This window comes from Eufriesea mexicana, unplaced genomic scaffold (genome assembly GCF_001483705.2).
Source record: "Eufriesea mexicana isolate 0111107269 unplaced genomic scaffold, ASM148370v2 scaffold549, whole genome shotgun sequence".
Classification (NCBI taxonomy): domain Eukaryota; kingdom Metazoa; phylum Arthropoda; class Insecta; order Hymenoptera; family Apidae; genus Eufriesea; species Eufriesea mexicana.
Genome location: NW_016908719.1, coordinates 427,938 through 445,975, shown reverse-complemented (window position 1 = coordinate 445,975; position 18,038 = coordinate 427,938). Strand labels below are relative to the sequence as shown.

The 18,038-nt window shown below is 50.8% G+C and overlaps 1 protein-coding gene across 1 annotated transcript in view; it reads left to right on the top strand.

Annotated features, from left to right (window-relative positions):
- The window catches only part of LOC108545796 (dystrophin, isoforms A/C/F/G/H), a 460,097-nt gene that overhangs the window by 72,823 nt on the left and 369,236 nt on the right, over positions 1–18,038 (top strand). The window contains exons 34-35 of the mRNA XM_017897579.1: positions 1,490–1,701; positions 9,054–9,152. Coding sequence (XP_017753068.1) covers positions 1,490–1,701; positions 9,054–9,152 — 311 coding nt within the window. The remainder of the gene's footprint in view (positions 1–1,489; positions 1,702–9,053; positions 9,153–18,038) is intronic.

Sequence of the window (18,038 nt, the reverse complement as noted above, 5' to 3'; positions counted from 1 at the left end):
TTCCAAACTCTCGTTACCCGAGTCTCGTCTCTCTTGCTTCCTCGAGCAAACGGGCGAATTCGACGCCTTTTCGGCATACGAGTCGCGTGACTGTGCGAGGCGAAACGAGGAGGAAGATCCATAAACACGAAGCGAAGAACAAGCAGCAGGGATACCGCGGTTAAGCAACCGCACCCCTGTCGAGGACGAGCGTTAACGAAATTAATCCCGCCGAACACGGCGCGGCCAGGTAGACGGGGACCGTAAACACGGGAAAGCTACCGGAGAAGTTTCGCGACCGAAACGGGCGGGGCACTAAAGCGGTATCAGGGGGCTGGTTTTCTTTTCGACTTTATTTCCTCTACCCTCTGTTTAATGCCATGGCGGCGCATCGCGCCGTCCCGACCGCGGGAATACGTTGGCCTGGGCTGAGCGGGGACGCTCGGCGAAATTATTAGCGTGAAAATTCCGCGGGAGATAATAAATCAAGGGAACGGCTGGCCGCGGTTCGGAGATCCGTCTAATTGGGCGGCCTCTCGAAATGTTATCTCGCGGAGAGCAGCGCGATGCAAACGGGAGGAATATTTTCAACCGCTTCGATCATCGGGACAGTAATTTATGGAGCGGCCGACCGGGCTTTCGAGTTCTCGAGAGGCGTTGCAAATCGACCGCCACGAAAACGAATCCCCGAAAGTTTTCAATTACATTAGAGCCGAGCATATTAAACGCATCTTCGAAGATTCTTCGCTCGAGATCCTGACGTGAATTCGCTCTCTGTCTCCCTTTTCCCAGTCTTCCTAGCGTCTTCCCGCTAACTCGATCCGAAGCGAGTTCGGAGGGTAAACTTATAAACTATGAAAGTTACTTTCCTATTCAATGAATTGACCGTGCCTTTGGCCCGGGTACGTGCCTCGAAACCGTTCCGTCCCGACTTCCTTTGGTCCGAGTTCACCACCCCCTCTTTGGTCCCTATTATCTATTGCCGCGCGTGAGAAAGAATACAATGTTGCCGACCGACCGGAAAATTACAAGTTTTCTTGCCTCGACGCCGTTGGTCGGGCCGAACCTAGAGGCCTCCGTCGTGCTGGCCTCGAAATGGGTCACGACGGTTTTTAATACGTTTACCCCATATAATTCACGCGTGAACTCGCCCCAGGGTACTACGTGGAGCGTCGTTCGCGTGGAGAATATCGATTCCACTTGCCAGATGCCAAAAATATCGGTCGCTGGTGGATAGTCCTAACGCCAAACTCTGTTCAAGTGTAATTTCATCGGGATCTTGGTTCGATTACTCCACTTGTGGGGTAGAAAATGGAGAAGGTCCGTAATTCGTCGCGACGAGTATTAAATCACGACGAGACACTGGATTTCCGGATTTCGTAGTCGTCGATTGCTTCAGCAGTCCCGTTATTAATTTGTAGAATTTATAGTCATTCGAGAAACCACTAATTCCGTCTGTCTTTTCTAGAAGAATAATTGCCTAACGAAATCTCTCGTTTTTCTGTTACAGAAGTCGACAAAACTGCAGGAGCTGCACCGGGGGCATCGGGTGCAACTGCAGGGGGCCCTCGGGGGTTGACACCTTCCCCTGCCCCCTCGACACCCTCGACCCCCGTTACTACCAGTAGTCCCTCGGTCTACACCTCCTCGCCGTCGTCCTCACCCTCGCCTTCTTCCTCGCCCTCTGCCCTCGTAGCTGGCTTCGACAAATCGGTGCTACAGGTAAGTCGGTCATCACGATTATTTGCCACATTTTTCCCCTCTTCTCCGCATCGTACGACGAGAACCGTCGTCCACCCTGTACAGGGGCGTTGAAATTCCAGAATGTATATCGCCTTCAATAACAGTTTACAACCGACGGACGATAAATCACTTTTGTACGACGAAAACTACCCCTTAACGGTCCTCTCCAACCGTCCGACCCTCGATGAGATTTTCATGTTCGCCAAAGTATCCGTGATATTTATACCACGCTCGTTTAGACGTTTTGTCTCGCGTCGAAGAGGGTCGGAAATTTTCGAGAATTCGCCGCGTAAAACGATAACCACCCCTAGTAAATTGCGCGGAGCAACAGGCTGTATCGCGGAACAAAGGGTCACCGACTCCTGCCCCGACCGACGATCGAAACGATAACGTACGAAGAAATATGTTGCCCGTTAAGCGGTTAATAATCGCTTCGGATCGATATCGCGCGAAACAACGAGAAAAGAAAGGATCGTGGTAGCTGCTAATGGCGTAGGCGAAATTTCCTCGACTCGATACGCTGTCGCGTGTGGCGCGAGCCGGGAACAGGGGTTGCTGGCCGTCTTCGTGGAGGATGAGCACGACAACGAGCCAGCTGTGGGAGGGTGGGTCCACGGGGGTAACAGTGATACGACTGCGGTGGGGTTAGTTACGATAATGCAGAAGCTGGTCTGGCTGGCCTCGGGCATCTTGGCTAATTAAAGCTCATAAATTACGGCCACGTGGAAAGAGAGTGACGAGAATATGGCAGCGTAACGGATGGACGTGCCGGAGGGTGGCGCGTGCAAGTTGGACGTGGACGAAAAAATACGTTAAACGATGGTCCTCGTACGAGCTGCCTCTAAATTTCCACCACGAGTTCCGCTTCAGCATCACGGTTCTTTCGCCCTTCTTAACTGTATTCCCGGAATTTAATTTTTCTTTCGTTTCGATTCGCTCCCCTTTATTCTCGTTCTTTCTTCTCGTGCTTTCGTCTCGATTCGCGGTGGTAGGCGAGCTTTTTCGACGAAAACTCGGGGAAACGCGGAGAGCCAGACGGCGAGGCGTAAACGTTATTCCGGATCGCGAATGCGGTCCTTTCGATGCGCGTTCCGCGAAGTTAGGTGGTTGGGGTTGGCAGAATTCGGGGGCTCAGTCGTCGGGGACATTTAAATTCACGCGTCGTGGCAACGCGCAATCTGCTCGTGGAAATAAGGGGTAACGCGCGTTCTATGCTTCTCAAAGTAGGAGGGACGGTCTAACCGGATTAGCGCGGCGTCGCTGAAATTAATTCCCCTTTCGATATTCGCCGCTCGGACGCCGATTGATTTCCACTCGTCTGGAAAACGCGGTCCGAGTAAACAAAAATCTCTCGGTACTTGTTCCGGTTCATCGATATTTTTTAACGGGAATGCATATACCGTTTCGCGGAGTAGCAAAAACTAGGTGCACCATCGGCCAGGGAAAACGGGTAGGGCAGGAACGAAACAACGATTCGACGTATTTAAACTATATTTAGTTTAAAAGCGAAATATCGACGAAGATGTCTGAAAGCGCGATGGCTCGCGTGTTTCGAGGAAATCTCGTTGGTTTTCGCAGCATCAGCTACGATTATTTGTTGCGTCGAGGGCTTTCTCCACACCTACATACGTCTTCTTATCCAACCGAGAATGGGGCGCGCTCTGGCTGAAATACGTCGACAGGGGAAAATTCGGAAGAAGCGCGATCCTGGCGGAATATTCTGCCACGCTCGGCATGAGTTCGGTTATCAGGGACAGGAATTAGATTTGCGTGATGTCGGTGGACAGCACGGAGACGACGCAGGAGTGCCGTACCGCTCATGCAGCCGTATAACTCGGTCAATTTTATCGAGTTACTCTCCCGTTTCTCTGCCTTCGCGGCGTCCTGATCTTCATTCGTCCCATACTCGAGCCCCTCGAACGTTCTTATCGAAGAGGCTGCTCCGACAGGATGCCCGAAATACCGAGGAATTGGACGCGAGAAATTTCCTCGACACGGTTTTCGTTTGTAACCTCGGACCCCTCCTATTTTTTCCCCCTTTTCCCTCCTCCTTTTCTTTCCTGCTATCTCCTCTCTCTCTCTCTCTCTCTCTCCTTAAATCAAATCCCGCGGTGGGAAGCCCTGTTCGTCTTTCAACCGAATTTCGCGTTTCTCCTTTATGAAATTCTTGCTCGTGCCGCGCCGTGTTGCACGATGCCCGGTCTGCCGACTTTATTACGCGTTTGTACTACTCGCTGCGCCCGGACTCTATTTCCACGACGCGTGTCCTTCCGAGGAGTGTCTTTTTCCCTGCAAACAATTCCAGTGGTTTGTCAAAGCGACGTTTGCCATTTGATCGCAACGGGCTCGCGTATTTTTGCGACTCGTTTCCATCGAACCAACGGCGTTTCTTTTCGAGGGTTTTCGAGTTTTGAAGCTCGGATAACCGGATCGACGAAAGGAGCAACATCCGTGAAAAATTCTTCCGGCTTTTGTCTCTCGCTCTCATCCTCCTTTACCGTCTTCCGGCAGTTTATTAAAACCTTTTAAATCCTTTTTCCGGTAGGCGGAGAGAGTTACGTCTCGGAAAGAATGGCAGTTTGTAAAGGGTGTATTAAGGTAACACGATCCACGTATTGTTTTCGTTTACCTTATTTTCGGTGCAATTTCTTCGCTATTACATCATCCTCGGATGTTCCTCCGCAATGAAGCTTTGTGCAACGATCCGAGCACCGGTTTATCAAGCCCCTTTTAACTCGTCGCGCCTGCTATATTGTTCCCGCCTGTTGAGGGTACTTTGCGTGTTCGCTTGTTTCTTCGTTTATTCTATGTAAATGGATTGCCTTGATAATGTCGCCTGTCACGCGGTACAAAGCCACCGTGTAACTCGCCGTGCACGGTGTAACGGCAACGTCTTAATTATGCATCTCGACTAATTCCTCTCTTTCCTCTCCGTTTTCCGCGGCTATTTTTTCCACGAATGGACCGAAAACGTCGAAGCGAGAATTCGTAGTATACCTCGGAAATATTGGCGCGCTAAATTCGATCGATCTGAAAGCAGCGACGTCTCGGCCCCGAATTCGTGGATCGATCGAGACGAAAATCGTCGAGGCGAAAATTCCAGCCGGGTGGTTAAAAGTTTAGGCTACGGTGTGGCGCTATGAACTTTCCCTGGAACACGCGAAACTTGGCATTTCCAAAAATAGCGCTCTAAATTCCAGTCGGTGTCCTTAATGGAAACACTTTTGCACCAGTTTCGCTGAAAGCGTGTCTTCGGGGCAGCGTGACACTTTGCAGCTTGCATAAGCGAATTTCTAGTCGAACGGCCTAGATAAAAAGAAAAAATTCGTAATTATCTTGCACGGATAGGTTTTATTGTCATCTGCTGGTGCATTGTGTCGATTCCACGGTACGCTTTTCCTATTTGCCGAGTCAACAGTCAGACTCCAGCCGTCGTAGCCCGACGTCATAACAGCTATCTCCCTTCTTCCATTTCCGGCTACGCTGTCTCGCTGACAAGTATTGTGCTGTTTGCATAAAGCGACGAGAGGCTTCGAGGTAACGAGACACGAGCAGGGATCGAGTTGCCAATGAAATTCTATTTTGCCCGGCGTTAGGCCTCGTTTCGTGCACGCTACTCGCGGAATCGATTAAGTCGGTCATCACCGCCTCTCCGCTCGCGGCTGCGGTTCTCTGCGCGACCAGCGAAGAAAGACGAATGGGCTGAAAGACAAACAAAAGGAACACTCGGGAAACTAGGTTGGTGAATTTTTTAAACGGGCTCAATTTAAGCCTCAATTTATTCGCGTTACGTTCAGCCGCCGAGGTTTTTAAACCACGTTTTCCCATTCACGATAGAGGGGCACGCGTGTTCTTTATTTCCACGCCAGAAACTCGTCCGCTCCTTTTCATCCCGCGGTCCGCTCTGTCCTCTCCTCGATCGTGTGTCACGTTTCGCCACCGGTACTCCACCTTGTCGCACAGTTTCGCCCAAAACCCGCTCTTTCTCTGTCTCCGGGCGCAGCGGCAACTATTTCGTACTCCATTTTCCTTTGAGGCAACCGTGGTGTCTAGCTTATTAGATTCTTGTTGGTCGCCCCGACGAAATGTTTTCCTATTTCACGCGCTCGGCACGCCTGCGCCCGCCGTGCCAACCTTTTCTCTATATTAAATTCATTCTGTCCGCGATTTACGTTCATTCGGACTCTATTTTCGCCTCTTTTTCCCCTCCACCCTCGTCGCCGTTTCGCCATCGTTCCGTTGCCGTTTCGTTGCCGTTTCGACGCCGTTCCCACGAAACGTTAACATTTCGACGAGGCGGAACAACGCGGCTCGTTGGGCGGCAGCGGAAAAAGGAATTTTTGTTGCGAGAGAACGATGCATGGGGGTAAAGTAAAACAACGATACCGAACGACGCGGAATGGAAGCACGGTCGAATGTTCGGGAAGAGTCGTTGAACTTTTCACGCAAAAGTACGCCGCGAATGCAGAAACTTTCGGTCGTTTCGCCGGAAGGAAACAGAGACGAAACGTGCACCATTCGATCCCACCAGACCCTATCCTATCCTATCCTATCCGATCCTATTCGATTCGATCCGATTCGGTTGGGTTCGGGTTAGACGCGAAAATAACTTCGATTCCATCGGAAGAATTTAATATCGATACTCGGCCAATATCGTTCGCCGTTGTTCCTTCCGTTATCTCGAAGCCTCGAGATTGATCTTTTAATATCTTCCATTAACGTTTCTCCGCCGGTTTGCTGCAAATGTGCAGTTTCGCTCGCTCTTATCGATTCTCCGGGAATTATTTTCGAATTCTTTTCGCTCGGAGAAATTCGCCCGGGCCGATTGAAAGGGTGCCGATATATAATGGATCCTATCTATCTTTCATCATCCGTCGTCGAACCTCGTATCGATTCGCCGCAGCTGCGTTTATATTTCAAATTAATCAGTCTCGTTTATTTTGAGTGACACGACGGAACAAGTGGAAGAGGCACGATATAGGTCAGCCCGGGTCGCGCTCATCGTTCGACTTGTGATATTTTTAATTAAGTCGTCGTCATTCGATTCCTGAGAGGGCTCGTCCTCGTTCGCGCGAACGCGGATAAACTTCCCTGAAAGTCGATCGTCCTCTCTCTTTCTCTCTCTCCCTCTCTCTCTTTCCGCGTAACACGGTATTCGAGTAACCCAGCGGAAGACTAGCTTTTTACGTACCGGCGCAGCGAAACAAATTTAATTTAAAATTTCTATTGTCCCGGCATAATACGTTTACGACGGTATTGTTCGTTTGGCTTTGCGAAAACACGCGAACGCGTTGACGCTTTGAAGCTTGCACGAGCAACTTCGAGTCGAGTACGAAGAGAGAACGAACGAAACCGAACGAGGAAGCCAAGGAAGCGAAGAACGTTTGAAGTTGGCGCGAAAGAAAGGGTACCAGACCGCCGATGGCGTGTCCGTCAAAGGTGGGTCGCAATCCCCGGAAAACAACGGAGAATAATGGGCGACGTTACTCGGGGAACGGGCCGATATTCGCCCCGTCGACCACGTCCTGGAAATTTTCGCGGCGCGACGAAATTCCTAGCTACAGATGCGCGGGGCGATAATCATCGCCGGCCCTGGCGCATTTTTCAACGGGTCAAATATCAAAGCTACTGTCGCGTGAAAAGTCTGCTGGCATATATACGAGGACTCGCAGGAATATTTTCTTCCCGGTATACATATATATATATATATATTCTTCCACCCTCCTTCGCGGCGTGCTCCCCCGGGACTGCCGGGGGACGACGTCTAGGCCTTTCATTTTCATCGGGCTTCTCTCGTCGAGGCTTTTCAAGACGAGAGGGAAAAAGAGGAAAGAAAAGGGAAGAAGGAAAAGGGAGAAGAGGAAAAACGTGCACCGCGAAGAAAACCACACGAGAGATATGATCGTTCTTCGACAACATGCACTTAATCAGGCCGGCTTTACGTGGAAGCGGAGGGCTAAAGTGAAAGCCGGGGAGGAAGGACACTGGCTCAGACACGAAGCTCTCCGAGAGACCCGGGGGGAGAAAATGTCGGGCCGAGCGAGACCTTAATTTCCTGTAGCATTCCGGCTTATCTCTTTCGCGATTTATCGACCTACCCCCGAAAGTTACACGCTCGCGACTCGTAGAAACATCGGTCGTGCTCGAGCATCCGTTTCCTGCCCGCGTTACTCGGCATCCGAAGTCGATTATCATTGTTCGGCCACTTTTTAGTGCCTCGTAAACGTCCTTTCCTTTTCGACCGGAGATAACAGCTTTTTCCTTGTTTTCCAACCGCGCGCTCTGTTCGCTTCGCGGTACAACTTTCCCTTTTTCTCTACCCTCCTTTCCCCCTTTTCCCTTTCCCCTTTCTCTTTTCCGAAATTAAGCCTAGCGAATAAACGCGCGAGGTCGTTCAACCTAGATACATAACGCGATACACGTCGACTATATCCGACAAACGAGCGAGCAGTCAATTAACTTCCGTTGTTCCCGCATCGATGAAAGCGTACGAGTTGTCGATTACTCCGATCGAAAGAAGAAACGCACAATCGGTGGCTAAACGACAGAGCTTTGTTTCGCTTCGCCCGATTCGATGCGAAGCTTTCGAGCGCTCGCGACAACGATGACGACGACGACGACGTTGTCCTCTGGATACCGAATGGCTCGAGCCTTTCGAGATAGCGTACAAAGCTAATAATTCTCCATTGGGAAGCACGGGCTTTACGAATAGCCGAGCATTTCTGCATCGCGGTGTTATCGAAGCGCATTTATTGGCCGGTGATTGCCTGCTCCAATGGAACGGTAATTAAGCGCCTATCTATGTATCCTTGATATTTAATTATCTGCGCCTCTGCTGGCTTTCAACGGGGAAAAACTATTGTCCGTCGTTATTGAATCGTGGATATTTGCGGTAGAATTTGCGTTTTGCCACGATAATCTCGTTACAAGGGACAATGCTTGGTAATTACGGGAACAATACCCGAAAGACAATGGACGTGGCGCGCGTAATGTTTTCGCTGTAATAACCGTGTATCGGTACATTTTCCCTTGTCTCTTGCTCGATATCAGGATACGGAGCGAGCCACTTACGGACAGGCACTCCCAGCTAATTTCCGGCTCTAAATACTCCATTCGATCCTATCCCGTTCTCCGTTCCACCCCCTCTGATCGATGACTTCTTTCCGTTTCCATTCCATCGCGCTCTCGCGCGAGTCCCGAATATTTCTACCCCGTCTAGAAATTTCTCCGGGTAGCTTCGACCAGAGAGATAACTCGCGGATGAAAATTTCACACGCAGTGCAGATGAAATCGTGTGTCAATTACAACGCGTCGTCTCGTTTCCGTTACAGATACGCGATTGGCTGTCAGTGGAGGAAGAGATGCTACGAAAACAAGCGGTGGTCGTCGGCGATGTCGGCGAAATTATGGAGGCGCTTGATAAACAAATGGTAAGCAGATTATCGCCGCTTGCACCACGAACTTATCCACTTTGGGGGCGCCAAGTTCGCCCTCGTACACGCGCCGCTGTTGCATCTTGCATCGCCCCTGATAGCTTTATGAAAATTTCCATCCCCCCAGCGTTTCGGAAAATGCGCTATAAATATTTACGAACGTTTCGAAATCCGCCGAGATTCTTTCATTGTCGATGCGATTCTCGAAGAAGAGACTTTTTAAAACACCATTTCCTCGGTCAGAGTTTCGTCTCGTTTTTCTTCCTTATCCTCGTTCCTGTACCGTTTTATCGAGTGCCATAACCTGCAGGAAAGTAAAAATTCGAGCGTCGGCAATGGCACGATCTGCGATATCCGCGAGGGTTGGAAACAGTCTCGCAATTTCAACCCTTACCTCGCGTGGTGGGTAAAGCGATTCCTGCGTTATCGTCGTACAACCCTCCGTGCTTTAGCAATCGAGCTTTAGGGGTAGTTCGGACGCACCTCTGGAAAGTGTAGAGCGATGGCGCTTTCCTCGGCTTCCGGGGGTGGAGAGTGGGGGTTTCTGGGTTACTGACCGGGAAAACCCTGACATTGGCATTGGCATTAAGGGTCCAATGAACGCTGCCACGCCTTCCTCTCTCTGCGTCGACGATACATTGTTGCTTCACGCGCAATAGTTATGCTCAGACTATTGATTGCTCGACCGTCGATTTTCTGCCCCCCGTTGCACGCCGTGCTTCTCGTCCACGACTTTTTTCCTCCCTCCACGGGAAACAAATTTCGGCGCCGTGGAAAAGAAATATTTTCTCCGCTCCTATCGATCCTCGTTAGGGAACAGGGAATCCCAGTTTTCGGAGTGTTCCTCACGGGGGGAGGTATTAGAAATAGCCTGGCGAAGTACCCCGGGTCGCGTAATTCTATAGCCTCGATCGAAGCGACTCCGGATTTTTATCCTCGCGATTAAACAATCGTCGCTTTCGCGATAATTGATCCCTCGAAACGAGTACCCTCTTGCTCGTTTAAGGCTCGAGAAACGGGAGCAGTGCCGGCAAGGAAAAATTTATAGTTCCCGTGCTTTACATCGCAGATATCGCATTCTCCACGTTAATTTCTTTCCCCTTTTTCCTTTGAAACGAGCAAAAGAAAAGCGGAACGAAGTAAAGCAAAGTAAACTCTATTCTCTTCCCGCGAGTTTTATTTATTTGTCCCATTGATCGCTCCGGCAATAGTAGCGGGGGTGAAAGGACGCATAAAGTCTTCTTTGTACAGTATCAATAGCCGGTCGTGATCTTTTCAGCTTCGAGCAAATCGGCGGGGGTGTTCGATAAAACTCGAACGAACGAATTAATTAAGACTTATTGGCAGCCTTTTCGCGACCTCTCTCAATGGGACCTGGTACGGTAACGAGCGCTTCTTTCGTCCCTCTTCGTCGACCTTGTTTCCACTCGCTCCACTTATTCCCCGATTTCAGCAGGGAATCGAAAGTAATTGCACCGCGAGGATATTTCAAATTTTCCACTTCGAGTTTCGCGAACAGCGAGAAAAATTCGCGCGCGAAACTCAGCAACGGTCCCAAAGTTGGTGGGCTACTACCCTTCCTCCGTCGAAGGCTCTAGCTCGCGAGGAGGAAGAGAACAGCGTGTACCGGTTGATCAGCGATGGCCGATTTTCCCGAGATCGAATGGTTCACTCGTTAAATCGTCGCTCGAACCGGGACAGAGTTTTCGGGACAGGATTTCACGAGGGCGGCGGAAAACAATGGGTTTGTTACGGCGGTGTTGTTATTGATTTCCGATTGGAAAGCCGGAGCAAAAGATATGGAGAAACGAAAGAGGAGCCAGCGAGTAGTTCAGGGAAAGGAAGAGGCAGGCGAGGAGCTGAGACGGAGGTTTCCATAACTCGTAGAGGAATATCTCGGTACCCTTTGAATGCCGCTGATTACCAAAATTGAAGTCATTCTACGGGAGGAATCGGGGTGATCAAACCCCGGGGGTGGAATGAAATTAAAGTTACCCTTTTCAAGGAGCCGCGTCATCGGACGAGTAGTATTCCTCGCGATCTTCTTCGTTTCTCAAAAAAGTGCGTTGTTTTTCGCATTCCTCGAGAGAAACGAAAATTTCGAGGCATCATTCCGTTTCGTCGAACCTCGGTCGATGTGTTTCCGATTCCCGCTGCTGTTGGAAACTCGAAAGCGTTAAAATTTCAGCGACGCGGACGCGCGAGTTTGTCCAACTCGACCGTAATTTCGACTCTTAATTGGATATTAAATCAACGTCTCCGTTGTAACGGCGAATTATCGCAGAATATGTCGGAATATGTCGGAATTTGGTTGATCGTTACAAGGGATATTTACGAATTCGTTCGATTCGTTAACGACCAACGTCACGCCCCGATTACCCTACTCCCGCGTCAAGTTTACGCAACCGAATTCCTCCGCTTTGAAATCCTCTCGTCGTGGTACGGAATTACAAGGACCGTCTCTCCGGGTCCCATTTCCATACTCCAGACAGTCAGCTTTGTCGCAATACCGCGATACGACTGCGTCTATTCTCTTGCTGCTTCGATTTCCCGAACGATGGCGGAGTTGCATCCCCGCGAAATCGCGAGAGAACGCCGTTCCGCTCGCAAAGTCGCGCGAAATTCCCTTAAAGAGGTAGCACCGTCCGGTTTCTAATTACGCTCGAGTTTTGACGAACTTTCTCCCGGCCAACTTCCGCGCCGCCATTCGCGTAATTAGTGTCTCGCGAGTCGGCCCGGTTAAATTGAAATTACTTTCAAATTATTTCGATTCGAGGCGAAGGCGTGGCGCGAGCACGACGATATCCGCCCGAGCGTTTCTACGCGCGTCACGCACGTCTCGAGGAAGTTTCGAGTTCTCCGGGCCGGCTGTTGCAGGCTGTAACGAGATATTTAATCGCCGGGTCCTGTTGAACGTTCTCGCGATTACCTATCCCCGCTGGAGAATTCGACCCGGCGTCGCGACGCTGCGGGCCGGGCTCGTAAGAGCAATATCCGCGACTGGAACGCGCGCGGATCATCGCATTTTTCGCGTGGTGTCGTTGTCGCGTGTATATACCCATAACTTCTGCGCGCGCGACCCATTTCGATACACCCCTTCGGCGTTGCAATCACCACCACCACCACCACCACCGCTTGCCGTATAGTTCGATTTTTCCATCGTCATTGTCGTGGTCGTTGCGCTTTTCTTTCTCCATTTTTCCATCCGCCTCTTTTTAATATTTAATTCCCCGCCGATGAACCGAGGAAAAAATTGGAAGTTCGATCGCGTTTCGACCAACGACTCCATTAGCCTAGCTCGAGTTTTAATTCGCAACCGTGCAGCCCGTGTATTCCATTGTTATCGCCTAACGATAGCTTTGCACGCTGATTTCCATAGTTTGAAGAGAGCTGGGAAAGGGCGGGAAAAGCGTGGAAAATGAGTGGGAAAAGAGTCGGAACGGATAAACAGTAATTTCGGGGGCACGGCGTAATAAAATTTGTATCGTGGCCCGGCGACAAAATCACTCGACGCGGGACGTTGTTCTAATTGTTTGGCACGTAAATCAAACGCGCCGTGTACCCTTCCATAAATCGAATTGTTCTCGCTGACGTCTAACTTGGAATCGCGACCGACGGGAAAGTTGATGTCCCAGACCCGTTGCATTATTCAACGCGTCCAGAATTTTTATTCCCGCCGCTCTCCTTTATCATATTTTGCGCTGTTTGCTTTCCAGCCCGAGGATACACGGGAATGAAATTTGACGACGCGCTGCGCGGTGTAATATATTCATCGGCGATAATCCGATACGAATTCTCCGGGTGATATTCGGCAGCCGTATCGCTCCTAGTCGTTTCTTGCTATAGCGAATTCGAGAGACGCATCGCGTCGCAGCGGAAAATTATCGTTTCCGGTCCCCGGTTCGTTTTCGGTCGCAGGAATAACGTTTCCAGAGAGGAATTACTCGGTCTTAGCGTTTGGCAATTATAACAGAGGGGTGGATCGCGTGTGCGCAGTGCGCGGCATCTTCTTTATCCCCTCGACGTCCGATTAGGTATCGCCGCAGTGACGGATTCGAGCTTACGCTTGACGATCTAACGAAAACAACGCGTTAAATATCTCGATTATTCGTGTTTTCGCCCGTCTCGTATTGTTTTTATTTTAAACAATCTTTCTTGTTTACTTTTTCATTTATTTTTCATTTATTTCTTCCCCTTTTTCCCCGAGCGAAGTGCCCCCAAATAACGAAAACAGCGATATCAATTTGCCAAACACGCGGTGATTCGGATAAAGAATTCTCGCGTAATCCCGATTACGACTGCTAAAGTTTTACTGCGCTTTGGAGGGAATAAAAGAGAAGCCGAAAAGTGAGGATGGTGAAAAAATGAAAAATAAAAGCGAAACTCGATTTTGTCCGATCCTATCAAATTTTCAATTTTCGACCCTCCGATAACGAAATTTCTACGTCTGTTTTGAGGATGGTTTATAGCGTTTGCTAAACGGCTCCCTCTGTACGCGAATTTCGTGCCCCGTAGGCTTTATACCCCATAAGCCAGAGGAGAGAGAGAATGATACGTATATATATATATATATAATACCGTTTCCTAGCTACCACGGATGGCCACGAAGCTGCGAATTTCAGTCAGTTTCTCGACGGGCTTCCATCGAAATACTCGCGCTGGAAAATCATGCAACCGTGTTTTATTAACCAGCCAGATTTTAATTATTCGCCTGCCGTGCGTTTCGTTCCGGCCATTCTTTCTCTGTCTCGTGGCGAATTCTTCGACAACGTTTCGCGTTCCGAGCCGTGAATCGTTTAACCACGGCTCGGTCACTCTCGGTACGCGCGTGCTTCCTTCGTCGGTTCGTCCGTTAATAAACGTAAAAGCGTTTACATTTCGACGAGTAGGCGAAAGGTGGGGGGCAATGGTCGATCGAGAGGACTGCGATTCATCGGTGAAACGAGTTTTCGACGAGAATTCGAAATTCCCTGCCGGCACGAAGATTTTTCCACCGCGCTCGACCCAGGGTAAACACTCGCCGTTCGAACCCCTACCGTGCTTTTAATTAATTCGACGACGTAATCGTGTACGGGTCGGTAAACTATTTACGCGATATGATACGAAATTAATTTACGTCGACGTCGTCGTTGTCGTCCTTGTCGTCGTTGTCATCGCTGTCATCGACCTCGCGAGTCTCGCGATGCTCGTTGTTCGCCGATCGCCGCTGCGTCTTTCCGCTTAATCCGCGCTGGGCGTACACGCGCGAGAGGATAGCACCGGCTGAAAGAAACGAGCGCGAAACTGCCCGTATCGGCCAGTTCGTTATGCTCGTATTAACGAGGAATTCGCGTGGTAATTGTCGGGTCACGGGTAGCCGAAGTTGCCGGCGCTAATTTGCGAATCGCTAACGAACCTGTACGTCGTCTCGTGCCGCGTTTCTCACGGTGTGCAACAACGCAACGAGCGGCTTAGTTATCAGCGCGTGAATTCGATAATGTGATTTTGACGAGAGGGCGCCAACGAAATTTCGCCGACGATGCGGCCGACGAAATAGCAAACGAAACGAAAATCGATACAGCCTGCTGGCCGGCACACGGCTCCTCCTCTTCCAGCCCTGTCCTCTTCTTCGTTTCCTCGCGAAAGGAGCCGGTGAAACGAGTCACGCTTCCTCTTCGCCTCGAATTTCCAGCAGACGACATAATTACTCCCGAGTAGTAGCTAGTCGTGAGTTCCTCTTCGTCCGCGGTCACCTTACGATTATCGAATCGTTCTCTTGGGAACGGTACTCTGAACGGTACTTCTCCAGCGAGCTATCACGCCAAGTAGCTTACATCCCGAGGATGTGATTTCGAAAATTGCCGGAAGAGTCCTTCGTGTACGAAATTCGCTGGAAAAATGGACGAATAAACGATCGTTTGGTCGTTTGTCGATTTATTTCTCCGCGAGCCTGTCCGCGTTTCGCGTTATTCGTATTTTTGCATTATCTTCCGACATCGCGTTCAATTTGTACCCGCGATAGCGTTATTCGCGATCATTTTTATATCGAGCCAGCGTATTTTTCAAGCGAATCGACAAGTTCGCGTTTAATTCCGGGTATCCAGGTTTTTGTCCGCGGGGGTTCCGCTCAGACGGCTAATCGAAAATGATTCGGCTCGATAATAACGTACGCGAAACCGCGACGCTCGGATAATCCGGATAGAATAATTTACACGGAATACCGTATAAATTATTATCCGGCTAAACTGCGCCATTAGAATATCGTTATTCGAATAATTAGATTAATAACGGTGTCGCGCTTGTCCGCGCTTCTACGCGGCGCGGCTGCGTCTTCGATCGTCCGGAAGAGATCCCGATCGAATACGTTACGCGATCGGAACGTGGACAACCGGCATCCGACATTCGCCACCCCTGCACGCAGTGGCCGTCGCCTTGTCACCGCTCATTTAGGAGTTTTGACATTGCGGCAGGCCGCATTATCCCACGCCCTGACCGGACCAGCAGAGGCCCACGCGGTTTCACCGGGTGACAGTTCACGGTTTGACGTCTCGTCGCTTCGAGTCTCTTCGTGTCTCCTCTCGCTCGAATTTCTTTCTCTCGATGCTCCACCCCCCTCGCGTTCCGATATTTTTCCCGCGAACTTGTCGCGAATTTATCCCGAATTTACCGTGAATTTACCGTGAAATTAACGCGAAACCTCGTCTATCCTGGACTCGCAGAGCGGTGAACGCAACCGTGTCTTCGTTCTCGGTCGTTCGAGTAGGTTACTCGATTTGTCCAGGAAACGTAGCACGCGGATATCGATTATCGATGATCGCACGCGAGTTCGCAGCCCGTATCGCGAGAACACGGTTTTTCAGCGGCCACGCTCCGACTGCGGTGTTCTACGCTTCGCGAATCCCCGGATTTACGGGTGAACCGGTGTCGGTAACAATGAGGACGTTTTCGGAGGCATTACGATAAATTCGCGCGCGAAATAGCCGACGCGTAGCGTGGCCGTGGCGCGCGAACTAGCGACCGAGCGATGGAACCTCGGCTTGTTCTCGAGCGACCCTAAAGGGGCGAACACGAGCCGGGTGAGTTACGAAGGAGCTCGAAACGTACGTGCACGCGTGAATAAACCAAGGGAGTCGTAGTTTGTTGGCGAGAAAACCCGACCACTGGAAAGACGGAACGAGCGTAGGGTCGTTTAGTTAGCGTGGGAAGTCGCGCGGTTGCTCGCGCGATGGATCGGGCGGTTGCTCGCGCGATGGATCGGGCGGTGGATCGGAAGGAACGGCGAGCAGGCAGTTTGGCGAGAAAACCCGACCACTGGAAAGACGGAACGAGCGTAGGGTCGTTTAGTTAGCGTGGGATGTCGCGCGGTTGCTCGCGCGATGGATCGGGCGGTGGATCGGAAGGAACGGCGAGCAGGCAACTCGAGCAGCTTCTCGGGCTGCAGCACCGACACTCTGCAGCTTCGATTCAACGTAAGTACCCGCGGGTCGCGTTGCATCCGCCGAGGGGGAAGGCGAAAAACGGGAGTCGCGAGGCGGAAGTCGCGCGCCGCCTCTCGCGTACTAATATTTGTCCGCGTTTAACGGTCTTAATGGCGGTGCCGGGTACGGGAATTTATCGTTGGCCCGTTTCTGCGACGCTGCTCCTCGGCGACGAGTGGGTAAAAGGAAACACGAGAGAATTACGGGGCTTAATATCAACCGGCGACTCGTAAAGTGGCAGCTGTTTTCTCTTGTTTCGGGACCGTCGTTTGGTTCGGTCCGCCCGACCGAATGCAATTAAAAAATCGCGTTTCCCGTTTTCAGCTATGGTTCCGCGATTACGCCAAGCTTCGAGGGGGTTCTCGTTCCACTCCTGCTCGTTCCCCTGCCTCTTCGTCCCTCTGTTGTCTCCTTGAACCGCTTCGGCCCAAACACGGGTACCACGAGCGAGAGACGTAGTCCATAGACGGGAGTCAAGGTGAACAACAGAGTCGCGTCGTACCCTGTTCGTGGTTCATTTTCGCCGATGTCCTCCAGTCTCCGTTGCGCGTTATTCTTCGTCGCGTTCGGACAAAGGGACTCGACGCGTGACCGACCTCGCCGTCGACCATGGCACGCGCCATCGGAACTTAAATCGTAAGGTAAGGAGTTAACGAGTTTACACCTAGTATCCACGGAATACACTCTCGACGAGTGTCCGTAAATTACGCAAGGGTACGTCAAAGTATCGGGATAATACTTAACGGTCGTTCCGCGTTTGCAGGGTGCAAAATTACGATACCTTTCTTCGCGTTTTTAGCTCAATGGAGCGGAAAGCGCGAGATAAAAAGCGACAGGGAAGGAGTCGTTTCGTAAATTATCGTATCTTCGTAATTATCGCGAGAGGAACTCCAACTCGAATCACGGTGTTCGGATTTCCCGCTGGTCTCGAGCCGAGATTCCCATCCAGAGTCCAGTTCTTCGATAACTCCTTTCCTCCTAATCTTTTCCAAGTTCGAACGATCCTCGAATGCTCGGAACGGGGACGGTTTCGTTTTAAGTCGAATCTAGCGCGGAAACGAGGCCAGCGTTCCCTTTGATGCGGCTAAAACGAATTTCGCGCGAATATTGTCGAAGAAGGAACGCGGGGAACGCGGGGAACGCGGCTCTCTGGGCTTCGTGGTCGCGTTCTCTCGGGATAAATCCCACGGCCACGGGTCCCGTTGCCCGATAATTTCGTTTTTTCCCCTCTCCCCGTGGAGCTTCGCCTGCTTCTTTACCGGCCGCAATGCAATAACACCGTTCCCCGGCTCGCTCTTTGACGTTAGGTGCCCCCTTTACACGGGCCGGGGATAGCCTCGGCCAACCGCTTTCCCGGGCAAATAGAAAAGAAAATTAACGACGCCGGGGTGAAAATCTTCTTACCAAAAACCATGCCGGTTACACC